A 27895-nucleotide genomic window follows, 5' to 3' on the forward strand; every position below is an offset into this window, starting at 1 on the left:
AACCTCCCTTAAAGGACACCTGCAAAATACTGATGAGGAGTTAAGATTAAATAAAATTATAATTTGGAAATTTATTAAAATTAATTAAAATAAAAACGAGAAGATACTACAAAATTAAAGACAAGAAGTTACAAAATTAAAATTAAATAAAAAAACATTAATAAGTTATTGCAACATAACTTATTAACTATCTTGCAATAACTACTAACTTGCAATAACTACTAACTAATTTGCAATAACACTAACTAATCTGGATCGTACACCAAGACAATTGGAGTCCTAGCTTAAAATACAGTTATGTTCTTCAGTAAAATACATAAATTTGTGGATCAATACGCGATCTGACATAGCTATGAAGGACAACTTCTAAACTATCAATGTCAATAATTCTGTTTAGTAAAATTTGTATTTCTGTTTCGTTGAAACACATGCTGTACGGTAATATTTTTTAGTATGAAGGACTATGAGGAGAATATCGGAAAGTTTTAATTATCGTCATACACTGATAGAAACAGAATGTTGAGTTTTATGGCCTTTCTTAAGATTACGATATATAATCTTTGTTGAGAGTTACACATTTTTCGTAACGTTTTTCACTTGTCGAACGCCGTGATTGTAGAACTCCCGCAGATTGCATGGAAAACCATTGATCCATCACCATTATGACGTCACTGTGTTGTTAAAATAATGGATTCTTCATTTAGGGAACAGGAAAAGTTAGGCGCCAGATCAGGTGAATAGGTTGGGTGTGGTAATATTTCAGTTACATCTAGCAGCTACCACTAACGCTGCTTGGGATTGCGTTGTCCGGAAGGAGGTGGATACCTTTGGTGTGCGTACCGCAACGTTTCAGCTTAACAGCCTCTCGTAACTTCCTCAGAAGTGAGCAATAACACGTGCCATTGATAGTACCATCCTTCTCAAGGTAGTGTAAGGATGACCTAATGATAGTCCCGAAAAACGAGAGCATGACCGTACCGGTAGACCTTTGCACCTTTTTCTTTTGTGGGACTCCTTGCTCATTTCCTTTGCCTCAGAATCATGTAGATAGGTCTACCATTCGTCCATAGTTATCAGATGGGCAAAAAAATCCTCTTCATCTTGAGCAAGTAACTCGACATGTCGCGCCGTGCTTATCTCTGAAGAGGAGTTAGCAAACGTGGTACCCAATGTGCTGGTATTTTCGAGATGGCGCAGTTCTTCATTAATTTTTTTCGACACTACCATAACTGAATCTATTTTGCTGCTTGATGTTATAGATTCATCGGTCTTCCAGGGTCAGCTCTTCAATTTTCCTCTCTGGCGGAGACGTCTGTGATTAATGGACGTCCAGGTCGTGGCTTATCTGTCAGGGACATGTAACCTGTTTGGGTGTTCCTGTTCCACCTTACGACAGTATCATAGGATGGTAATTACCATCAAACACAAGCTTCATTTCATCATGAATTTGCTAGACGGTGTAACGCTTCAAATGCAGAATCTTAATCACGCTACGAACTTTTAGCTTCTCCATCTTGCACCTTAATGACGATTATCACCACCAGTAAAGAAAGTAAATAACATACATGAATAATTTTCACTAAATCATGCGTGTATAGTCAAATGTCTATGTAGCAGAGTTACATCAAAATCATTGAATAACTTAAAGAGAATAATTAAAATTCTCTGATACTCCCCTTCTGTGTTTAAGTTTATTTAATGTTGTAGGAGTCAAATACCAGTGATTTTTTATTTATTTATTTATTTTATTTATTTATTTATTTATTTTTTTTTCAGGTGGCAACAGTCAGTTATCCCACTCCCCGAGCACTTCAGCCAGGAGCATTTCAGCAACCACCTCCACCTGGTACGGTCCCTACTGTTCCCGTAACCCAAGCTGCTCCGGGTCCTGCGCCTGCGCAAGCTCAGCCAACACCAAAACAACGAGTTTTCACCGGAACAGTAACAAAACTACACGATAATTTCGGTTTTGTTGACGAAGATGTATTTTTCCAAACAAGGTACGTACTGAAACTTCAGATCAGCCTTCGTTATTCGTTCTATCTGTAATAATTTCAACACTTTAGAGCATTTTTCTTCAGTTGTCATTGTTAAGGTGTATAAACTAGAGCTTAATACAATATTGTGTATACATATTAACGCACTAACTTGTATAGAAGAGCTAATGCTATGTGGTGCGTCAAGGGTTATTATTTTGCTACTGTGTATTCCGCATACACCTCTGTTTGCTTATTTATGTCCTCTGGATTATTTCTTTGTGTACTATTTGCCACAAAACTTCGCTTATAGAAAGACTAGTATACGAATTATTCTTAGGACCAAGGTCCCAAAATTAAATCTGGATAAAGTAACAATTATATAGACGTATAAGAGGATAATTCAAATTAACAAAAGATTGGTTACTTATTCTCCCGTGGGAATACTAAATATTCTCCAAACGTATCGGAACAGCAAACTAGTTTCATCTTCAGTGGTAAGGTAACAAGGATAAAATCGGATAACAGAAATATGGTATGAGAACAGGAATACATAGCAGAAAATGAACGTACAAAAAAAAAAAAAAAAAAAAGTGCTAAATAGAACGAACAGAGTACAATGGAAGAAATAAAGAATTGACTTTAAAAGAAGCATATTGTATATGCTGTTTTACTGTTGTCAGAACCAAAATACACATCAAAAAATAGGTAGCCAGATCGTATCAATGTTGCCAGAATCCAGATTTAAAGTTGGTTTATACTTATGAATAAAGAATGATTCTTTAATCTGTCGGTGTCTTTCCTGAACCTATTACATTAACCCATTTTATATTTTGTGCATGTTGCTTTAGGTGAAGTATCATTTCGGATATGCCCTCTTCTTGTGAATTTTTTTGATTGTCTAATGTATTCTTTAATTCGGATGTTGATATGGCGCTTGGTTTGACTTATATATGAAGAGTCTTATTCACACTGAGTACGGTAAATACTGGAGGAACAAAGTAACTTGTAAAGCCGATGAGATACTTTCCTAAACTTTTTAGGGGGAAGCAGATGTGTTATGCTTCGCAAGAATAAGTTGAATTTTTGTCGATAATTGTGGAAAGAAAGGAATTCTTATTCAAGTTTTTGCTTCTTTGGGATTTTTTTTTTTTTTTTTTTTTTTTTTTTTAAGGAAATTGCACTAATTTACGTATTTGATTAAACCATTTTTGTAAGGTACGCAGCTTATAACCATTCTTATATCCTATTTAATATAAAAACTATATTTCATCATTGAGATCACTTGAACGATCACGACGCGTTTGAAAGCCGTTACGCACCTCGCCGCTGTTTGAAAGAGTAAGGCATGCGCACGTAGTGCTTCTCGTAACTGTGTGTGGCATTCCCGTGTATTCCTGCCGCGGAGAAATATTACCTTCACATACGCACGTTGTTCATTCTTCGTGACCTCCTTCCAGACCACTGTCGCTCACCTACCGAACTTCGTAGCGTGCTCAGACACACAGCTCTACTCACATACACCATGTGGTGCGACCACTCAACATTACTAACGATAAGCTGTCCAACGTGTATCTTCGAACTGTGCTGTTATACCCTATTCGAAATTTAAAAAATAGTGCCGTGACTTATGACTTAACCCTCGTATGCCACGCTTTCTAGGGCCACATTAAGAAGTAACCTAAAAGTTTCAGTATTCAAAGAAAACAATTTTTATGAAGGATTTTTTTAATGAGAAACAGAGGAAAGGCTATTACTCACTCACCGCAAAAATATGTAGCAGAATTTCCTTCTACATGCAACAGGTAACGCTTTCGGAAGATGCAACTTCCTTCATCAGCCTGTAGTAGACTTCAAAAGGGATAAAATACATGAAGGATGGTTAAAAAATGGTTAAAAGGTTAGAATATGTAAAAAAACAAATCTTCTGTCAAACATTAAAACACACGGGAATAGGAACTCACTGACATTGTACACTGCTATTCACTGTTTTCTGTTCTTGCTTTCCAAATGGTGAAAGTATGTAGTGAAAAGATTACTCCAAATAATATTTATTTCTCCTCTATCCAGGTTAAGTGAGGGCCTTTCTTTGTGAATAAAATTTGATTCTTTAATTTTTCGTTCCGTTGCTGCTTTTGCTTTTTCAACTAAACATGATTCCACGATAAGATGATTATAATCTCTAAGATGCGTTGCTAGACCGGATAACTGTTGCGGATTCTGAGATTTCGAGGTTCGAACGTGCTTAGTTATTCTAGTACAAATGTTCCTTTTTGTTTGACCTATATACACTTTATCACACTGACATTTCACCCGATAGACGCCACTGCTTTGTAAAGGGTCAGTAAAACAATGCTTTAAAATTGGTTATGTATTTATCTATAGATTTTGGAGGAACTTCTGAAATTTCGATGTTGTGTCTTTGCAGAATCTTCTTGATTTTTTCTGAAAAATATGGAACGAAAGGGACACCAATCTATCTGTCAGTTACGACATCTGTTGTTGGTTGATGGTGGGTGCCGACGATCTCCTATTATTCATGGCTTCAGAAATTAAATGTTTGGAAAAACTTTTTTAGGAGAGCTCTTTTACTTTCAGACCTCTCTGAGGATCTCAACAAGGAAATACAGTATTTATTACAGATTGGACAGGAAAATGGTTTCCAAAAATCTTTATTGTTAAAATGGCACAAACAGGTACAACAGGAGATCGTCGGCACCCACCATCAACCAACAGCAGATACCGTAACTGAGGGTACATGACGTTTGGGCGCGAGACATTTCGGCACAAACCTTTTTATCCAAATAGGTTTACCTACCTACATATATTACAATGTATTTGATAATTAGAGCCTGGATGTTTAAACACTGGAAATTTCGAAAAACTTCCGCAAATAATTTTGCAAAAACTAAAAGTAACATCCTGAATACAGCGAATTTTCTGCATATCATGCATAACTTGTCTCTACCAGTTGAAAAGAAATGGGAAGAAACCGTACCAAACTATTGATTGTCCGGTCTCCGTACTATGTGGCTTAGTTTTAAAAGAATATTTCCTTTTTAATAAAACAAGACATATTTAATTTGTTAAAAAAAAGTACGTTTTTCGTTAATGTTTAGTTATTTTAAAGATGTGACTATAAATTCATACTGCACTGTGCACTTGATTTTTTAAGTCAGACATTCTTAAATTTATCTTAAAATGTGTACAATACTGTACATATTTTCATTTTCTCTAATATGGCAATATAATAAGTACCAAGAGGTCAGAAGAAATGAATAAGAGCTGTTTTTGGAATAAAAATGGTATTTTTAATGATATGGGTGATTCAGGTAGTATTTATTGAATGCTTTTTTGTTATTTGAACTGCCCATTAGGCCGGATAGTTGATACTCTATTGTATTAATAAACAGTTATTTCAGATTTCATAAAAATAGGCACTTATATGCACTAGCTATACATTGAAATAGGAAGAATAGGCCAAATAAAATTTACTGTAGACAGTCTGTGACACCCCAAAGCATTTTTTTATCTTTTATAATATATCTAACGTAAATGAACGATACGATTGGGCGGCAAAAGAACAGTATTATTTTCAATAATGATATGGAATCGGTATGATAGTTCTCAATGACCAGTTAAGAACGAACAACCACACCGAAGCAGTTCATCGTGAACTGCTTTGCACCCAAACGTCCTACTCTGGTAACTGACAGATGGATTGGTGTCCCTTTGGTTCCACATTTTTCAGCAAAAATCAAGAAGATTTCTGCAAAGACACGACACCAAAATTTCAGAAGTTCCTCCAAAATCTATAGATGAATGCATAACCAATTTTAAAGCATTTTTTACTGACTCTTTAAAAGCAATGGCATCTATCGGGTGAAATGTGATAAAGTGTATATAGGTCAAACAAAAAGGAACATTTGTACTAGAATAACTCAGCACGTTCGTACCTCGAAATCTCGGAATCCGCAACAGTTATCCGGTCTAGCAACGCACCTTAGAGATTATAATCATCATATCGTGAAATCATGTTTAATTGAAAAAGCAAAAGAAGCAACGGAACGAAAAATTAAAGAATCATATTATATTCACAAAGAAATGCCCTAACTTAACCTGGATAGAGGAGAAATAAATATTATTTGGAGTAATCTTTTCACTACACACTTTCATCATTTGGAAAGCAAGAACAGAAAACAGTGAACAGCAGTGTACAATGTTAGTGAATTTCTATTCCCGTGTGTTTTAATGTTTACAGAAGATTTTTTTTTTACATATCCTAACCTTTTAACAATTTTTTAAGCATCCTTCATGTTTTTTATCCCTTTTGAAGTCTACTACAGGCTGTTGAAGGAAGTTGCATCTTCCGAAAGCGTTACCTGTTGCATGTAGAAGAAAATTCTGCTATATTTTTTTTTCAGTAAGTAAAATAGTCTTTCCGCTTTTTCTCATTAAATATAATCACTGCTCGCAATATTGTGATTTTTTTTTTTTTAATTGACTTTTCGTGCGTGTTTGCATATTTATAAGATTTTAATTTTTACTATTTAGTTCGGTTATTTTTGTACATTTTTGAGACGTGTAGTGTTACGCAGCTAGCATTGTAAATAATATTGCACAGTGTTGCGTTAATATTGAGTTCTTGTGAATTCTAAAAGTGAAACGCTAAGCACTAATTTGCCATAAGAGAAGAGCGTTTCATTAGACCAGAAATATAGGTTTAGCGAAATAATGCGTCATATATTCTTTAGAATTTTAATTATGTTCTTTGTGTGATTCTTCAAGAAATTGTTTGCATTTGTCGAGAATTTTTTTTGCATATCTGCAAAACAAATATATTTAGTAGATTTCTTGAAAACAAAATATCTTAAAATGTAACGTGAAAAACACATGTAACATTACTTATGACTGTAATGTATGTTTGTTTCGACTTTAATTATCCTTTTAAGCACCGAGCCTAAATTCGCCGATTACGTAAAAATTTATAATCATACGTACTCACATCGGAAATGGACCCCTGTTATTGGCAGCAATGACAAGACGCTAAGCACTTAGGCAGAAGGAATCGTGATGTTGTAACTAATTCGTCCGGCTTGAATTAATGACTACTTTCAGTGTTAAAAGCTCGAGTGAGTTCAAGTTTTGCGCAGACGGGGAAGCTTGATTTATTCATTTCCATCTCAGTAAAACAAGAAATGAATGTTTGTAGAGCTATTCCATTTTGCATCAAACCTTTTTTCAGTAATATTTTTGCTGTAGAGTTCGTGTTTTATTTTCAGTTCAGAAATAATTATTCATATGGTATATTTTAGCTAATTCTAATTACAAGTTTTATTGACTAACAGTTTTTTTCAATAATGTTAAGAAGGAAGCGTACCACAGTATTATATTTACAGAATATAAAATTGTACATTTTCATTTCCTAATCTCTTTGTGAATTATATTCTTCACAAAATTGTGTGCTGCCGTTGACTTTATCTTTTACAGCGGACAAGAAATTGGATCAATTTAATCTAAAACTACGGTATAGAATCAATTTTGTTTTGTACGTAAGATTCTGTATATGTTTTATCTTGAAATAAGTGGCTATAGTAAGTCGTATCACGTACTAGTATTTCAGGCCTGTCATGGCAATTTAAATATTACTGTTTCAAAATTTTGCGAGCTATTGTACTACCAGTTATCAGTCAAAAAATTAAAGTATGAGATACTGTTTCCTTTCGCAATTACTCAGCTACTCTTACATCATAAATATTAAATATTGTCCACGTATAGTTTCACTTCTACGCGCCATTTTTATCCAACTAACGTAACTTTGTTAAGAAATACTTATGCTCCTTTGTAGCAATTTTCGAAACAAATATTTATTTTCGTTTTTTTGGGATATTCTGTATCATATGTCACACTTATGACACTGAAGATTAATTACTTTGTTTTCTTCCAATAGCTGTGTTAAAGGTGTGATGCCTAAAGTTGGAGACCGGGTCTTAGTAGAAGCATCATATAATGCAAATATGCCATTTAAGTGGAATGCAACACGAATTCAAGTTCTACCTAACCAAGGTGCTCCAGTTCAACGCAATCAAAATATTCCTACCATCAACCAAAATTTTCCTAAACAGAACAGTTACAACGCTGTACCACCACCAGGTAAGCTTTGTGTACTTAAAATGTGATGCAGAAATTCGTAAGTTGAATATGAAAACTGAAATTCTCTTTCTTGGTAGGAAGTAAATAGCATATTATATTGTCTGTTAATTACACCAAGTTGTATTGAAACTTCTAGTAATAATCATTTGTAAGTTTAAATCATACAACGTTACAAGTTCACATCGAACTTAACTTTTAATTTAAAGGACAGGCGTAGAAGGTAAGAAAAATTGCAAGAAAGAAAAAAAAAAAAATTCAAGAAGCCAGATTATTACATATAGGCCGTGTCTACAAGCTGTAGTTATGCAGTTCTGTTACTTTGCTTAGAATAAAAGTTGCTTACATGCAAACCAATAGGATGTGTTTTATATTTTGTTAAAAATGTATATGATTCTGATCCAGTTTCTTTTGAGTTGTCCCTAATCGAAATTTATTTATTTTTCATCACATTAGGTGCCCACAATGGAGGAAATATTTGTGACATGATTGGATCATTGAATTTTTAGGGAGGGAGAGGTGAAAATGGGGTATATACTAGCTTTTATAATCGCTACTTTCATGGCTTCCCTTTCGAGTTGTCATCACTCGCTAAAGCTACCTTAGACGTCTCTTTATCTGTTACAGTTGCAAATTCCCTTTTCGTGTTTTTATCTCTTCTTAACTTGATTCCATCTTTGGTGCTACCACTCTTTTTTTCTTTAGAGCTCCTTCGTGGCTAAGCGGTTAGCGTACGCGCCTTTGACTTGGAGACCCGGGTTCGATTCCCGGCGGAGCTCATGTGGTTCGGATTCCACGTTAATCAGTAGATCCTGTTTCATATAGCCTCACTGCTGAAAGGGAGGTTACACTCCAAATCAACTCAACTCTTTTCTTCTTTAGTCGGAATTCGCTCTTTATCAAAACTAAATTATGGTCTGAGTTAATGTCTGCCCCTGGGTAACTCTTACTGTTCTTCACTTAATTCTTAAATGCTTGTCGGACCAGTATATAATCTGTTTGGTATCTTCCTTTGTCTACTGGCCGTGTCCATGTTTATTTTCTTATTAGTGGTTGTTCGAAGAGAATATTTGTTAGAATCAGAGTATGGCTTTTGCAGAACTCAACTAATCGTGTATCTCTGGCATTCCTTTCTCCTAGGGTGGGAAACCCCGGTTCGATTCCCGGCGGGAGCTCATATGGTTCGGATTCCACGTTAATCAGTAGGTCCACGTCTCATATAGCCTCGCTGCTGAACGGGACGTTAAACCCAAAATCAACACAACTCAACTCCTTTCTCCTAGGCCGAAATTCCCAGTTACACTTTTTCTTTGCCTTCGCCGACTACTGCGTTCCAGTTACCCATGATGATTAAATTGTCCAGGTCTTAAACTTCCATAAATGAATAAGTTTCTTGTACTTCCTCATCTGTGTAGCGTGATGTAGTCATATATACTTGGATTATTGTCATATTCCTCGGTTCTGTTGCTATCTTCAACATTACTATTCTTTCATTGTATCTTCAGCTGCCTATAACTTTCTGTCCTATCTTTTTAAGATAAAACCGACTCCTGCTATAACGTTTACAGCTTCTGAATAAATCATTCTGAAGTCCCCACTGCACGTCTCCTCCATCAGGCCACCTAACTTCGCTGATTCGCAAGATATCTTATCTTCAGCGTTCCATTTCTTTCTTCAGGTTTTCCACAGAATTATTTGCAAATTAATAAATATTGAAAAGATTGTGATTGATTATTTTTTCATAAAACTTAAGAATTCACGTTTAATAAATAACCTACCCCTGTATCTCGTGACGGATTTGTTGCTAATCCGTGTGCTGGCTCCTTTCCCACCACCTGCTACAGTTGAGAAGCTAATTTACTTATATGGTTATTCCCTGTAAAATTATGAAATCGTAAGATCACCTATAACATATTTTTCATAATTTTACAGGGCAGCAACTTCAACAATGTAAGTAAATGAGGTTAACAACCGTTGCAGGTGTTGAGAAATTACCAAGTGCCGTTCAATAGTGATGCACACGAATTAACAAGAAATTCGTTACTACATACAAAAGTAGCTTAGGTGGACATTTGATATGTATCATATAGCACCCATGAGTAGAAACTCAAATTTAAATTTGAACAAGAAAAACTGCATAATAACTGGATCACCAGAAGCGATACTAACGCTTTAGATCGAGACAACTTTGATTTGAGCAAGATAATGGCGGAGCCTGTAGACCCACCTTACATGTACGTGGGTACTATCATGTAATTGTTTAAGGTTTTACATACTTTTACCTACAAATGATGAGTGCAGTTTTCTCTCAATTTACAAGTAGTATGGGCACCGCTGTTAAGAGTATTGTATGTCGCTGGTACAGTATGTTTGTTTTATCTTGGCACACTTCCCGGTAATGCATTTGGTTGGTCTTTAAAGTATTTTCTGCTAGCACTCACATGAATGCTTTAATCCAATAGATGTCTTATTGGTTTTGTCGTGTAGGTGACGTTAGTTCTCAGTCAGTCCATCAAATGAGGTCATTCCTATTGCCCGGTATTTGAAGTGCTTAATTGTCACACGCGAACAAGTGTTTGTGAGTGGTGTGGCATTTGCTGTTTCCTGGCGTAGTGTAACTTTCAGCTTAACCGTGGCGTGGCAACAACGCGTTGCAGACAGATCCATCCTTTAGGCGGGAAGCGTGCCGAGATAAAACAAACGTACTCTAAGACTGTGTATGTCACTGTTAGGACAGATCAAACATTAGAGGAATTTCTACTTAGTATTGGATCTTTTTCGTGTACAATAAATGAATAATCTATTCCAGCAAAATAAATAATAATAATAATAAAAAAACTATCAATTGCATCAGATTGGCAACGAACGACGTACTTTTTAATGTCATAAAAATTCCTTTTTCTCGAATTTTCGAAAACTAGGCAATAGGATTTACACTCAAGCATGTCATTTTGTTCAGCTCAGTGTGATTTATCGATTGATGTGTGTCGTGTCTTTGGACAATATCAAACATCTGAGTATGTTGTTAAACAAAAAATAAGATTTAAAATGGAAGTTAATCTCAATTTTGAACTCTCTCATTATCCATACGATATACTGACGTCTTTCTAGTGTCTTAATGTAAAGCTTGATTAGTATATACTTCAGTATCAGCTTCATCTTGATAGGTGACGTAGTTATCGTACAGTATCAGTTTTGGGTTTTAGTTTTTCTCCATTTTCTCAAAAACTACACATGAGAGTGTACACCCACCAATATCATTTTCTTAGGTTTAGTGATATCCATCGATTGGTATGTCTCATTTGTGAACACATTTTTTTCTGTTAAACGTTAATAATATTGTAGAGTTATTCAGCACACATTCAATCAGTTAAACAAAATATTAATTAAAATTTTCGATATTAGTGAGATAACCTGTGATTGTGCCCTCTATATTGTAATTAAGTGAATTATTGTGCAAATACAGGAAGAAACTTCTATGACTGTTAGCAATCAAAGTGCTGCTTGTAATTAAATGTGTTATTTTGCAGAGCAACAAAGTAACTTTATGCCTAGAAATCAACTGTCAGGGAGGAGAATATCCCCAGGCCAGAGGACACGAGAAAGGGATCGTGAAAGAGAGCGGGAAAGAGAAAAGGAACGAGAGAGAGAAAGGGACCCTGATAGAGAAAGAAGAAGGGAAGAAAGAGCAAGGTATAGTTATTACCTTAGTAAGAAAGTTTTGAAGAGAGATTCGTAGTTAGTGACGGAATACAAGATTATACTAAAGTGGTAATTTCTATTCGTACATTTAACACTATGTTGTAATGCAATATTAATCCGGAATTGCATCAGAAGTAGTCTTAAATAATAATGTAGTTAGTTTAGTTCATAAATAATAAGAGTATATTAGTAAATACTGGCTTAGTTAAGTAAACACTTATTTCATTTGGTTGACAGACGTTGTCGTGATTGCTTCTTTGGCATACCTTAATTTATAACTTACTTTAGGAACATTGAATTCAATATATTATTCCGGAAGCCATTACAGAGTACGACATTTGTGACTGGTTTTATAACATGTCCTCATTGAAATTCTGAAGTTTTTGTTTCTGGGTTAATTGTGGGGAAACACCATCGAGAGGCGCTTTCAGACATTAAACGAGAAAATAATTATAGTAAATGGGCTATATTACTCTTCATTTGGAACTTGGAAACTAACGATTTGTTTTTCATTTGGAAAAGCTATAATTTCGTATTAAGTAGATGTGATTTAACTTGGATTTGAAAACAAATGAAACCTAAATATCCGTAGAGAAACAACACCATGGTATGTATCGATCACAAAACTCTCACCAAGTGACTAGTGTTCGATCATATGAATCTGTGACGTAAAGATGAGCTTCCTACTATTAATTCACCTGGTCCGAGACCTTGTACGAGAGCAGTGATGTTAGATGGATAGAAACTTCGTTAAAAAAATCTTTTTATAATAATAAATATCAACATAATAGTAAAAAGAATTTAGGCACAAAGTTTTAGTATATACTGTATTGACGAGTTGAGGATTGTTTTTAGTAGATTCTAAAACTATTCAAATCACAGCAGCAGTTAGACACACCACCACACACATACACGCACACACACACACACACACACACACACAAAAGAAGTTAAATGATGTTATTTTTTACTTTAATTAGATAACTTAAATTGACAGTTTTAATGTTAAATATGCTTTATATTGTTATTTTAATAGGGAAAGGGAAAGAGAACGAGAGCGTGAAAAACGTAGTCCTTCAAATCGAAAACGAAGCCGAAGTCCAAGAGCAAGAAGTCGTTCACCACCAAGACGTCGTACTAGAATTGTACCTCGCTATGTTGTACAGATACCAAAGATATCCTTGGATTTGTAAGTATTCCTTGTATTCTGTGTAAATTGTTAGCATAGTAAACTTCGAGTATATTCTTATGTTTATATTTTCTAATATATCTTAAAATAATAACAGTAATATGTTAAACAGTTTTGTTAAATCATGAAATACATAAAACTTAACAAAATTTGGTTATTGACAAGCTTAGCTTCTTCTTCTTCTTCTTCTTATTATTATTATTATTATTATTATTATTATTATTATTATTATTATTATTATTATTATTATTATTATTATTATTATTAACTTTGTGAAATACAAAGATTTCCATGGACATTAGTGATAAAAGTACTACAGGCTAGTTTTGCTCAAATAATGAAAAAGGTAAATATTTTAAAACACCAATTAAAATTAAAGTTCTACTTTTCTTTTGTTACATCCATAGGCCTGAAGCAAATGTTCTCGAACTGCGTAGACGATATACAAACTTGTATATCCCATCGGATTTCTTTACTACAAGTTTTCGCTGGGTAGATGCTTTCCCACCAAATCGACCTTTTACGATGGATCGATCATGCTCATTTCACGTTATGAGTAAGGAGGTAGATGAAGTATTAGATAATGATGCTGTATTAGAGCCTCCAGATGCAGACTATCTCTTTTCAGCAAAGGTACCTATATTAAGTATATAGTAGTATTTGTTAAATTTATTTTTAGTTCTTTAATGCTAATAATCTTTCTGCTGTTTGATAATACACTAGTCACAACTGTATTTTAAAAATCTTAAGTTCATAGTATACATTGAAATATAAATATTGGATTACTGTACATCAATTAGCTTTCATGATTGATAGTGCGTTCAAAAATATATTTAACTTTCAGAAGTGCAAATAACTATGTATAAGTCAGGCAAATTAAGTTAAAAAAGAATTTGGAAGAAGCTAACTTTTTGTACACATGTTCAGATATAGCCTAGAGACAATACTGAAAACTGAATCTATTTCTGTCGATGGTGGGTAACAACCAGGGCCGTGCCGTGGAAAATCAGCGCCCGGGGCGAGAGTATACGACGGCGCCCCCATACATATATTCTAAGCAATTTTTCCTTTCTTTTTTCTCTCCCGAATTTTCGCCCCCCTTACTTCGGCGCCTGGGGCCGTCGCCCCGCTCCCCCCCCCTTCACGGCATGGTCCTAGTAACAACCGCCATTTTTGCAAAAAATTTCCTGTTTGAGGATTTTGAACAGTTGTCAATGTTTGTGCGAAACCATGCGAGGTACGAAAAAATGTTTTTAAACCTTTCTTGTAGAGGTCGACCGGAGTGATCACAAATTCAACGCTCTCAACCAAACTTTTTTTCTTTTGCCACAAGTTTTCTGAAAGTTGGTATTTGTAAAAATATTCACTGTTCAAAATATTTATGTTTTACCTCCTGTACCATCAAATAAAGCTAAATTGAGTTAATAAATAGCTCGTATGTGGCCGCCAAAGCCTCATAATAGTTCCTGCCTCCTTAAAGTAGGTGTGCGCAATATAACGGCACGATAAGGAACTTTTTTTCTTTCTTTCTTTCTTTCTTTCTTTCTTTCTTTACAGTATATATAATGTCATATTGTTAAGTCTAAAGCGACTTGAATGTAGTGAAACACGTTTCATAACAATTTCGTAGTAACTTCTGATAAACTAGTTTTATCAGGATTGAACTCATGTAGGTAAACATTAATTCCGTTTGTCTTACATGCAGAATACCCCTTTGCGGTTGATTTCTCGAATGATTTATTTTAACATCTTCAATTGAATGTACTGGCTATTCCCTCTATTTCTGATGGTAGTTCTTCAGTTACTGTCCTTGTCAAGTGTTAAAATCCGTTTTCGTCAGAAGTGCCTTCTCTCTATCTTCTCAGGTTCTGTTACTTTTTTTTTTTTTACCCCCTCCCCCCAAAGAGTAGATGATCTTCAACTTCATATAACATGTTTCTTCCTTCAATTGACGTAGAAGGTATTATTGAGTTTCAGCACCATAATTCTTTGCAATGGGAACATGCAATAAAATATTTCAAGCCAACTTTTATACAACTGCACCTAAATAGCCTACCCTTTTTCACATTTACATTATACTAGTCTCAAGAGGTGTTCGGGTGCCGGTGGTTTGAACGTGGTAACTGGAACCAAAGAAAATGTCATTTTCTTTCTTCTATCCCATTTTCCAGGTTGTGACCATTGCTCAGCCATAGTTGCATCTGATGAAATACTCTAAGTAAAAGTTGATGGGTTGTAAATGATTATGTTATAGAAAGGAGATGACACTATTGAGATGCTAAAAAAGTATTATAAGCAGGACCATTGGCGTCAGCAGCACATAAACTTTGGGGAGGACATACTACAGGGGTTATTGAGGTGAATGGAATACCTCCAGGATAACGGGGCATCCGGGATAGTTCTCCGGAAAATAATTTAAAAAGTAGTCTTCGTACATTGCATTTTAAAGCATTTTTCACTTAAGAAGCTAACAAAAACTTTTAAAATTTTGTTTTATTATTACCTTTGGTAGTCGTTTTTTTTTTAATGTACTAAAAAAATACAGTTTGTTTGTTTATTCAAACAGTAAAATTCAGCCTTGTTTCACAATTTTAGTTAAACAAAAGTATGATAAGAGGTAGTATGAAGTGAATGCTCAGAAATAATAGTTTTGAGAACAGGTTTTAAACTTACTAATGTAAATGAGGCTCAACAAAGTATAGTTAAAAAATTAGTTGATTTTTTTAAAGCTAAACTAAACTCGCTTTGCAGCTCGCTATCTAAACAAAAACAGTTTGTTACTTTACAATTACTCCACCTTCACCTTCATAGAACCAAAAGACTGACTGCCTTTTTTCACAATTGGAAACAAAATTTTGTGCTACTTTTTTCACATCCACTTTGTTTAACATTATTTTATAAACGTAGCAAACTGCTACATGATTGAGCCTCTTTTGGGTCATACTTGACCTAAGATACTTGAAATATTGGGAGGACGAAAACCGTTTTACAAATATTGGGGTTGATATGTTCCCGATGGGATTGACACCCGTGAGCAGGAGTTATTATTTTTAGGGAAGAAAGGATGAAAACGTGCTAAAAAGATGCTATTTCCTCAACTATTTTTGCAACTGCCAATTTATCTAATTCAAAACAACTTATATAAACTACATATCTATATTACGAAGATAAACATAAAGCATCTTAACAATACTAAACATCTCTAAGTTGTAAAATGTGATCGTGTTTTCTGTTTGAAGATAAAACAACTTTGTAGATATTGCAAATGCGTCAATATTCGGCTTCCTCAAGCTTGTCTTTGGTGAAACAATTTAACTGTTGCCTCACAGAACTAGGTAGCTTACTTTTCTTTTTATAAGCTTTGTTGTTCCAAGTTTTTAATGACAGCCATCATTTGAGTGAGATCGAAATTTCAATTGGGAATGGGGACGTATGGCATATCAAGTAATATTGGTGAGAGCTCAAAAATCCAAATGTGTAATTCTTTTCTTCATATATTATTTGGTTTGCCCTTCTGAACGCTAAAAGTTTGAAAATTACCTATCAACAACACGTTAGAGCACATATTCTATGTGATGGCCATCCCGTGTAATGCACTTCCATAGTTGCTCTAGCCACCCTGACTGCACACGCGAGAGAATGTCCAGTGAAATGTCACATGCGTACTGAATGCGGTCGTGTAAGTGCTTCTTATCGCGGAGTTTTTCAGCATCCACCATCTGCTTCAAATGGCTCCACAGATAGAAATCAAAGGGTGTGAGGTCATATGATCTGGGCACCATGGAAACCAATCCTCTTCCTTGGGAGTTGTACATTGAGTTATTGACTCACACCAACGCCATAGTGGAGAAGGGTTCCATCGTATTGAAAATAAGAAGGAAAGTTACGGTTTGGATTCAGAAATGAAAAAATGTATGTTGCTTCAAGAGCGTCAGGTATTGGTGAAGCTGTTAAGCAGTATCGATGAAAAATAGGCCAATGATGCGAGACCATCTATTACCTTTCCAGGTGTATGTTCCTTCGCGAAATTGAAGAGCATTTTTTAAAAAAAGGGAATTATGTTCGTTCTATACAAAGTAAGTTTTTACTTTTCTTATTTGTGAATTGTTTCTCATCGTGACTTGTTTTTTAGGTGATGTTGATGAGTGTTCCTCCTCAAGAAGAAATATTTCACAAGTCATGTGCATTAGCTGAGGACACTGCTGACGTTAGAGAAAATTTTGTACACCCTACGCGCCTCATTAATTTTCTTGTGGGACTGCGAGGAAAAAACGAGACCATGGCAATTGGTGGACCGTGGAGTCCATCTTTAGATGGGCCTAATCCTGACAAAGATCCAAGTGTTCTAATTAAAACTGCCGTCAGAACGTGTCGAGCCTTGACTGGCATAGACTTGAGCCATTGCACACAGTGGTAAGTTGTCTTGTTTTAAAAATATGTTTTCCTAGTCTGGAAATTTTAATGATGTTAACCATTAAATTATGAATAAGAAATAAGATATATATTTAAATTCTTAGAATTTTTTTAATTTATTAGAAAATATATACAATAATTTCCTTCATGAACAGTGCAATTTGGAAATTCAGTATCAACGAACGGAAAAGAAGAAGCAACAACTACCAGGTTGTGTATTCATTTTCTAGATTAGTCGTGTATTAATACACGACAAATAAGCTGATTCGTAAGTAATGCTATTGCTTGACACTGAAGCAAAGTAAATGAAATTTGATTCTAAAGTAGTACCTTCAGTATTATATAAGGATGTCTACCTGTTTCAAAAACATGATGAAATTTTAACGTAAGCCATAAAAAAAAGTTGATAAATTGTAAATTATAGAAGAGAAAACATATAATAATTGCAAACGAAATATTTTTAGAACAGCGTGAGGAACATTGTATCGTTTCGGTCATGAGAAGTAGCCCTGTAGACACCTGATAAATTTTGTACTTTTTACTTTTGCCACACGCAAAACTAACGTTACACAGTTTACAGAGTTCTACTCATGTTCTGATATAATGCCAAACTTCCCAATTCAGTATGTTCTGTTTACCGATACGTTATTACAAGAATAATTAGTGAATTTTGTGTTCCATCGTAAATTTGCTACGATGACGTTATACATTACTTTCTTAGCGTATGCATAATGCACTGTAATAATTCGGTGAAATCATTACTGACATCTAACCTGTTGAAAATTATTTTGAGGTTTTCTTTTCGAATCAACATGCAAACAGCATGGACCCACTGAAAAATTTGTTTGATTGGTTGTTCGATAAGGAAGTTACGGTTGGGATTAAAAGTGCAAACTCATAGTTAACTGCTTATAATGAACATCTAGAGACTCTACGAAGTCAGTGTGTGAAACTTGCCAAAACTAGAATTTACTTGAATTGAAAGCAGTGGTGACAGAAGAAATATATCGACAATATTACATTTGTTTAAAAAATTCTTTACTATAATCAGTCAACATTGGCAAAGTCTGTAGTCCTTTTGGTATGTAAGACTCCCAGTTTTCCTTGTTTTTCTTAATTTTGTTGACGATTGGTTTACTTTAATCATGTTGTCGGCCCATGAGAGGTTGCAAGCCCTGGGTCAGAGATCATGTCCGCACTATTCTTATAGAAAACACTTCATATTGAGACATTCTATTGATCCGTTTTCAATTTTTTAATTAAATTTATCAAGCACTGGCCAAGTTTTTATTTATAACAAAGATTGTCAGAATTGAGAAGAGGATCGACAAGGCGACATTATTTCTCAAGTTTTTACAGTATACTTGAGTATGTGTGTCAAAAAAATAAATGGTAGAGGAGGAACATCGGGCCCATCTCTATTTCCGTTGATGACTTCGTTTTCTTCGCAGATATCACCATAGAATTGCGAGATGTAATGATGCAAGATCTTCATTTGAATATCTGCAATCCATAGTCCAAATGGCAATATGGAAACTGCCTGATTTTAAGTAATGCTTAGATTCGGTGATTTACGTTATATTTTTTATTAGCTGAACTTAAAGAATATTAGTCTTGAATTGCAAGTATAAATTTCTACCGTGCTTCGTCTTTAGTGTAAATTAGGTATGAAATAATAATAATAATAATAATAATAATCTTATATATAAAAGAGAACGTACAAATCCTTTGTTAGCTCATCACGCTAATACGGCTGAACCAATTTCTTTCATTTTTGGGGGGTTATTAAGATTTGGACCCTAGATGGTTTTTATCATATCACTTTAATTTTCAATTACCAGTGTCTTGAGATAATTGACCATTCAAGTGTCCATAACGTACAAATCCTTTGTTAGCTCATCATAGCTAAATCTAACCGTATTTATATGCAACCCACATGACCGTGTCACTCGGCGGGTTAACATAAATGACAGGCGATATAATGTTAACATTTACTCCAATCTTCTATGGTTTTTATCATATCACTTGAAAGCGAAAAAGTAAAAATTATCTAAGTAACAAAGTTTATTGCGTTCCGGAGTGACCCCAGCGAAGCGGGGTGAACGCTGCTAGTAATAATAATAATATAAAAGTATGAATAACGAGTGCTCATACTTTGTTAGGCATGATCCTGTGTTATATTTCCAGTGGGGAAAAAAAATCATGTATTGATTCACTATTATGAGGCAAGTGCAGAATAAATTAAAAAGTTACGAACTTACTCATTGAACTTGATGCTCTGACCTCGCATTATTTGGGTAAATGTGTGCCATCTGACTACGTATAACACTTCATGGATTGTAGCGCTAGAGCATGAAGTTTTATCTTAATAAAGAAATTTATTAAAGTGCTATGTAGTAGTGACATCTCAAGTGAACAGGATATTTAAAAGATCCAGTTCCGAGAACTAGGCTTTGGTTTGCATGAATTTTACGCACACCTATATTTCCTGTAGTGTTTTCAGAATGTTATTCTGGGGGCAAAAATGGTTATATTATGGAAGAAAAGTGACAAGACATAAAGAATGTATTGTGCTTCTGTATTATGAGTTCGTTGATTCGTTTTAATTTAATCGTTGGTTTACGTTTATTCTTAATGTATAGGTTAGTGGAGACAAACTGTGATTCCTTTAGATTTTCGACACTGAATTATTCTACATCCTTCTTCTGTCTTCTACTGTAGTATTGAGGAACTAAAGAAACTAATTAGAAAATGTCACTGCGAAAATAAATCTAGAAGTAATGCAGATAGGAAGAAAGTAATGTATAAAGACAAATAACATCACTATATCAAGCCCCCTTTACAGTAATATTAAGGAATCACAATAATAATGTTTTGTTGAATTTTAGCGTTCCTTTTTAGCTGGAGGCTATATGAGACGTCTCCTATAGTTGAAGATGAAATCCGAAACACTATAATATGCTATATTCTCCCACCGGGAATCGTACCTGGGACCTCGTGCGTCAGTCATGTGCACTAGTCACTAGACCAGCAGGAGCTAAATTACTAGACTAAGGTCGTGTCCAAAAATGCAAAGTATGCACTTCGCGTATGCAAGCTTGATGTGTACGATTAGAGTGTACACTTCCTCAAATCAACTTTCGATCTGCATTTTGTTCCAGCACCTTATCGTGGTAGAACATGAATCATTGATAACAAAAGAATGAAAAATTTCGAAAGCTGGAAGAAAAATTAATGCATAAATATTTTGAGATAAATGAGTTCCAGTTACATTAAAGATTAAAAAAAATATCGTACAGATTGACAATATAGGGCACCATAAAATGACACAAAAATGTTTTCTGATGTATGCTGACAGCTTTAAAAGTTGTGTTTTGTCGCCGCATCTGCAAATATTTATCATTTCACATCTTGTACGCGCAGATTAACTTCATGGAGCATAAAGACAACGTAAAATAAACTCGTAATTGCATTAAAACGACTAAACTGTTGGCGTTGTCCTATTATCAGTAGGCATGTCTGCAAAATGAAGTATTTTACAACCCACCGCGAAGAAAATAGCACTATTGCGCTGACGACACAGCTGCGGGCGCTATTTACAAGCAATGTGACTAACTTCTTAGTCCTTATAAATAAACTCCATGGTTCTGGATAATCAGAATAACATTTAAAACACAGTTCTGACCAAAACAAAATGAATTATTTAATAACTATACGTTTTTTGTTACAGTTTCAAGGACCTAACGTCCTCTTCATCAGACATTGAGAAAAGACAGATGACAGCAAATCTTGTATCTTCCTCAGCCGTTATATTCTATGCTAACTAACAGCTGAGGAAGATAAAAGATTTGCTGTCATCTGTCTTTTCTCAATGTCGGATGAAGAGGACGTTAGGTCCTTGAAACTGTTAACAAAAAAACGCATAGTTATTAAATAATTCATTTTGTTCTAGTCAGAACTGTTTTTTAAATGTTCTTAGTCCTTAAAACTAAATTTGAAAATTCATCAGGAGCGAAGGCACCGAGTGGACTGCTATTTATTGTAAGTGTGGCACAAAATTACTTTGGAAATGTTTAATATATCAGGTCCTACAGAGTTCATATTGTATATAACTTCTTGTATGGTGAATTACATATCAGTGACACTTAACTTAATTGTGCTATTTATATTCTATTGCGCTGGTAATTAATTTGCTTACATAATACTCTTTCTTTGTAAATCTATAGATTTTAACCAGTAAATCTTCGATACTTGGTCTCCACATTCTTAACTTGCACCAAAAGTTAATACTTATAAATGACAAGAAAGGAAGTGGTGCAGATGAACAATATGAGACTAACATTTGCGAAATTTACAAAAAAAAAGACTATTATGTCACTGTGAAATACAAATGTGTAAGGATCACATTTTTACAGGCCGGACATCTCAGTAATATTGTTAAAATAACCAAAAAAATGTAAGATTACTACCTTATAATCTTCCCAAATGAAGACCTGTACATAGTATACAAACCCTAATATTTACACGCACTTTACTGCAATATTCTGAATCACAACAAGTGAACGCGCGACTACACTTTCGACGCCTCCTTTCTGTTGGTACACATTTGCTTTCTCTTCCTGTTGCTCCCGTTGTGAAAATGACGGAGGTTACTCACTTATGAAACAAATCCCATCGTCCAAGTATAACCACAAATAAAATTTGCTAACATAGTAAGTATTTTATGAGAATCAAGAGGCAGTTTTATGAAAAAATACAATATATGTTATGTAATGGTTCTCATATTGTTCAACTACACGGAAGGGATTACTTGTTCTTTATTCTTTTTCTTGTTCTTTCATAGTTGGTGCAGTAATGTTATTATACGAATGAAGATGAATTTATGAATAGTTTATAAAGATACGGAAAGAAAACTTCTGACCAGTATTTCACTTTTGGTTAGCTGTCAAAAACTGCAGAATTTTCGGTAATTGGTATATTACGGTTTCTGATATAGACTAAGTGCAAGGAAATACAGTAGCCTGGAAAGGAATTTGCTTAGAATCAAAACTAACAAGTTATACCTTACTCTCTACGTAAGAATTAACATTTGCAACTATAGCTGTAGCCCTAGAGTAATGAATACTATAGGTATTCACTTTTCTATACTACAGCTTAAAATATTAATGCATATACCATTAAAGTTGATAATTTACGTGTAAATGACTGCAGTGTCGATAGTCTAATTATCAGAATCCAACTACATAAGCTACATACAGGGTTTGTATGATAAGTAATGAGACCAGGTCTGGAAACATTGTTTTATTGATCTGATCTGTACAGGGACTTAAAAGCTTTCGAAGTACTCTCCTCTTGCGTCGATGCACTTCTGCAATCGATGTTTCCACGCTGCAAACGCCCCCTGGAAGTCAGCAGCCGGCATGTCCTTTAGAAATGTGGTCACGGCTGCTTGGATGGCTGTGACGTCTGCAAAACGGGTTCCTTTCAAGCGTGGCTTCAGCTTCGGGAAGAGGAAGAAGTCGGCCGGGCTCACATCTGGGCTGTAGGGTGGTTGTGGAAGGACTTCCACCCCAATCCGGGTCAAAAAGGAGGTCACTAAGAAGGCGGTGTGGGCAGGGGCATTGTCGTGATGCAACTTCCACCGGCTAGCGATCGCCGGTCTTTTCCGCTTGACGCTCCTGTGCAGTCTCTCAAGGACTTGTTTGTAGAAGGCGGCGTTGACGGCTTGTCCTTGGGGTACAAACTCCTTGTGGACCACCCCCACATTGTCAAAAAAAACAATCAACATTGTTTTCACCTTTGACTTCGACATTCTGGCCTTCTTGGGGCGCGGGGACGCAGGAGTGTGCCACTCCGCGCTTTGACGTTTCGTTTCAGGGTCGTACTGGAACACCCACGACTCGTCACCTGTTATGACGTCATCTTCAAAGTTAGGGTCACTGTTCATGAGGTTCAACAGTTCCTGACAACAATCAACACGTCGTTGCTTTTGTTCGTCAGTCAACACTCGCGGCACCAGTTTCGCACAGATTTTTCTCATTCCCAATTGTTCCGTCACAATCTTGTGCACTGTTGTGTGGTTCATATCGAGTTCATCAGCAATCAATCTCAACGATAATCGACGGTCTGAGTTCAGGAGATCCCTCACTTTTGCCACAGTTTCGTCCGTAGTCACTGTTGTCGGGCGTCCAGCCCTCTCCAGATCCTCAACGCTTTCCCGGCCGTTCCGGAACGCACTGTGCCAACGAAACACCTGGGCTTTGGATAGGGCTTCCTCTTTGTAGGCCTCCGTGATGAGAGAAAGCGTCTGAGTAGCCGTTTTCCCCAGGCGAACGCAAAATTTGATCGCATAACGCTGTTCGATGGAACCCTCCATGTTTGTTGATTTTCCGCCGTGACAAGAATGTTCACAAGGGCTTTGTCCAAGGCTTGTCCGCGCTCCACTAAGGCTCGGAGCCAACTGACGCGCGGTGCGTTGCTTTGCTCGGACCCCCCCCTACATCCTCCATCACCGACAAACCCGCTCCAGCGACACGCGCGCCGCGGCGCGGCGAGTCTCATTACTTATCATACAGACCTTGTATATTATCATGAACACAAATATCATCAAAGCAGTATTAAAGATATTATTTGGTTACTTTTCCTACACGATTTTAAATGCCATTGTTTATTCAGAAAACATAACACAAATAAGTTCCAGTTATTATCATTATATTGCGAGCGGGGATAATAATTAGAAATAATATAAGTAAAGGGCTAATAGTCACCGCAAGAGAGAGGTTTCTTTCTTGCGGTGACTATTAGCCTTTCACTTACATTATTTCTAAGTTCCAGTATTTTTGTAATATTTTGATATTCCACTTATAGAATCACTAATTTGCATATTTATCAAGGAAATTATTGTAATATCAACCCACAAAAATATTCACCTCATAAAAAATATTTAAAATATGCTTTTTAAAATTTTATTTAGAAGTCATTCTGACAGTATCGTTGTTCCTACTACGCACTATACACTCACAGACTTGTGAATTTGGACATTTCGACGCATAGTAAGTGACGTCAGTTCCGGAAATTAGCGTACTTCGAATTTGCACTTGTATCTTTTGGACACGTCCTAAATCATAATTATTTATAATGAATATTGGGAATGTTTTGATGTACAGAAAACAAATAACTCATTCACTAGCACGCATGTTGGTAGTTGTACCACAAAGAGGAGAGAAGGAGGGAATTAAACTAGTCTTATGTCATGATCTAAATAGTATGTGTAGTAGACATAACATTTAATGTATTATTGATAATGCAAGGATGATTACTGTAGTATGATTACCAGTACGGTAACTGTTGCGCTGTCATTCTGATTTAGTATTTCTTTATGTATGGATTGTGATTTCGATGGATTGCTATGTAAGGTTGGGTTTAGGATTACGTATGATTTTCATTTTAATGATCAACCGCTGCAACGATTTTGATGATTTTTAATATATGACTGGACCATGGCTCAACTCATATTTTTATCGTGTAACTTTGATTATGATGAGCGGTGACAAAGGGGGGAACGGGTTGAAAATTTTACAAAACATTGAGTATCTCACGATCCTGTCACTTAGGAAGATGAAACTTGATATATAAATTACTTATTTAAAATAAACAGCCATGTTTCAACGTCTTAGAAAATTTCCGTTTTAAGGGGAGCATATCATATACATACAAATTAATGTAACAGTATTTGTCCCTGCAGTCTTGTTAGGAGCGCCGATTTTGATTGTTTTGGTACATTGGTATACTTTAGTGTAACTTAAGTTTTTAGCACATTTTCTGCAAGGGATGAAATATGAGAGGTATGACATGTAAAAATAGTGTTTGGCGGGTAACACTTCTAGACCATTGCACCTATTTTGATGATTTTTGGTACATAGTAGACCCTAGCTTAACTCAAGTTTTAGTACATTGTCAAAAAAACGAAATCTTCAAGTTTTACGTCCCACGTTATGTCGGCTAGGCTAAAGGAGACAGTTATGATGGGAAATGAATGAAAATGGTGGAATGAAGAAAGTGGAAGGAAACGGGAGAACCCCGAGAAAACCCATGCACACGGTGTTTATCCACCACAAATTCACTTGGCACGAGCTGGGATCAAACCCCATGCACGAGAGGTGAACGCTCTACCACTGAAACATTGTCAACAAGGGAAGGAAAAGGTGTGAAGGTTGATATGTAAAATTATTCGGAAATGACTGATTTTAAAGTCCAATCCATAGTTTTTGATGTTGCGGAGATTATTAGTAACACTCTTAACGCCATTAAGTTCAAATTCAGCTCCATTGGTGTGGGCTGGGATACATGTAAAAATAATAGAAAACGATCGATAGTAGTGTCCAATCTATGAGAGGAATAGTGACACCACTGATGCCATGTAAGTTCAAATTCATCCCCCATGCATATTCTAAGGGGTTCAAATACTTTACATAAACCTTTTTTTCCCGTTCAAAGAACAGGTAGCATTTCAGCTAGTTTTCTACTAAAAGTTAAAGTTTATGTACGTGAATTGTGTATAGTGGCGTTTGAAAAAGCTTACGATATTTCATTGACTTTATTCTCTTTTACATTGACGAGCATCTTGTCATCTTTCTGGGATTTTTTTTCTTGAACTGCTACTTGTTCCATATTTGACTTTCGTCTGATGTACAGGAACAGAAATGTAAATCTTCAACATTTAAAATCAAAATTAATAGCTTTGTACGCCTGTCCGCCTCTGAAATGGGATAACTTACAAAATATTAAAATTACCCAATTTCAGATGTGGAGGGGCGTACGAAGCTATTAATTTTGACATCAAGTGTTTGAGTGTTGAATATATCTTCTGTACACCAAAAGAAATTGAAATATAGAGTAAGTAGCAGTCAAGAAATAATCCCACAGTTATGACAAGATGCACGCCAGTATAAATAGGAATAAAGTTAATGTAACACTACAGCTGTTTCAAACGCCACGACGCACCATTCACGTGAACAAACTTTGACTTTTAATGGAACTAACCATAGTTTTCAGGGCTTTTCATGTTATGCAGAAATTTAAGTTTTCGATAATACGGTGTTACAGACTGCTACTCAGATTTCTGACCTGTAAGAAAAAATTTGGATATGGTTATTTGTTTGATAGCATTCTAGAAAGTGAAATATGGTTCACTTTCTATTTTATATATATATATAAAAACGTGGTGGGATTCCCAGCGGTTCATGTCTAATTCAAAATAGAAACAGTGGTTACAGTCATTAAGTGTTATGTAAGTGTTATGAACATTTTTTGTATTTCAGTTTACAACTTAAGGTAGGTAACGTATGGTGAAAAAAAATGCACAAAATTATAATCCGTTTGCCACACTGAACATCCGTAATTTTATTGTGTTGTTTGATTGTTAAACAAGAATGACATCTGGACTTCAATGTACAAACATATATACGCCATATCTGCTGGCCTTGCGACAATTGCGGGTAACTTTTTGCATGGATGACGCGAAACACGATGTACCAATTTCATTCAAGTATCTACGGATCCGTCGGATAAGACCTGCAACGGATGGTGGCTGATAATTATTGGCATACACTTGTCTCTTTAAATTTGCCCGAAAGTCCTCAATAGGCCGAAGTTGAGGAACATTACGAGGATTTTGATCTTTGGGTATGTAGCGTATTCAATAGTGTTCCATGGCTACAAGACTTGCTGTAGCTTAGTGGCAGCTGGCTAAATCTGACCAAAACACCACATTGTCTCCACGATGATACGTGTTGATAAACTGCTTAGCTTTCGGCAGACATAACTTCACATAACGTTCAGTGTTTAGTGCAAGACCGGTGGTGAAAAACTGCGGTTTAGAGAGTCCCTTTTCACTCATCGCAAGCCATAGCAACACCTTTTGTGGATATTTTGATTTCGGAGAAAAACGCACTGAATCAGTCACATCACCAGTTCCTAGATCGTAGTACGATTTAGGCTGCCATTCGTGGCCGTCTAATGTAAAATAGGTCTCATCGTCCATGATGCATCATTTGTAGCAGTGAACGTTTTGGTGACCAGAGTTCTTAAACGTTGTTTCTGAATCACAATTTGTTGTTCCGTAACCTGCGGCATAGTTTTCCGTTTAGGTCTTGTAATTCCCATTTTCTGTAAAACGTCCTTCACTGTATTTTTATCACTGTGAAATTTCCTACCAAGTTCTCGGTACGATTTTGCCACCTTACCTACAGTAACTCGTCGAAGTTGTCTCAACACTTTGGGATCACTTAAAGTCGATTTCCGTGCACTACCGACCTTCCTTTCCACGTTCATACCCTTCTCTACTTTCGACACAATATTATACACCGTTGGTCTTGAATATCCCACTCTCTGGAAGTGTTTCACAAGGTCTGAATTTTTAACATTCGGATTGTCTTTCCAATATTGCACGATTATTTTACGAATC

General features: G+C 35.6%; 1 protein-coding gene across 2 annotated transcripts in view; it reads left to right on the plus strand.

Moving 5' to 3' along the window:
- The window catches only part of LOC145694852 (cell division cycle and apoptosis regulator protein 1-like), a 108405-nt gene that overhangs the window by 22997 nt on the left and 57513 nt on the right, over positions 1-27895 (plus strand). For both annotated transcript variants that reach the window (XM_081771559.1, XM_081771550.1), the window contains 6 exons: positions 1777-2000; positions 7927-8129; positions 11657-11819; positions 12865-13017; positions 13425-13650; positions 17150-17430. In XM_081771559.1, coding sequence (XP_081627685.1) covers positions 1777-2000; positions 7927-8129; positions 11657-11819; positions 12865-13017; positions 13425-13650; positions 17150-17430 — 1250 coding nt within the window. The remainder of the gene's footprint in view (positions 1-1776; positions 2001-7926; positions 8130-11656; positions 11820-12864; positions 13018-13424; positions 13651-17149; positions 17431-27895) is intronic.

Source organism: Thermobia domestica, chromosome 1 (genome assembly GCF_964235325.1).
Source record: "Thermobia domestica chromosome 1, izTheDome1.hap1.1, whole genome shotgun sequence".
NCBI lineage: Eukaryota > Metazoa > Arthropoda > Insecta > Zygentoma > Lepismatidae > Thermobia > Thermobia domestica.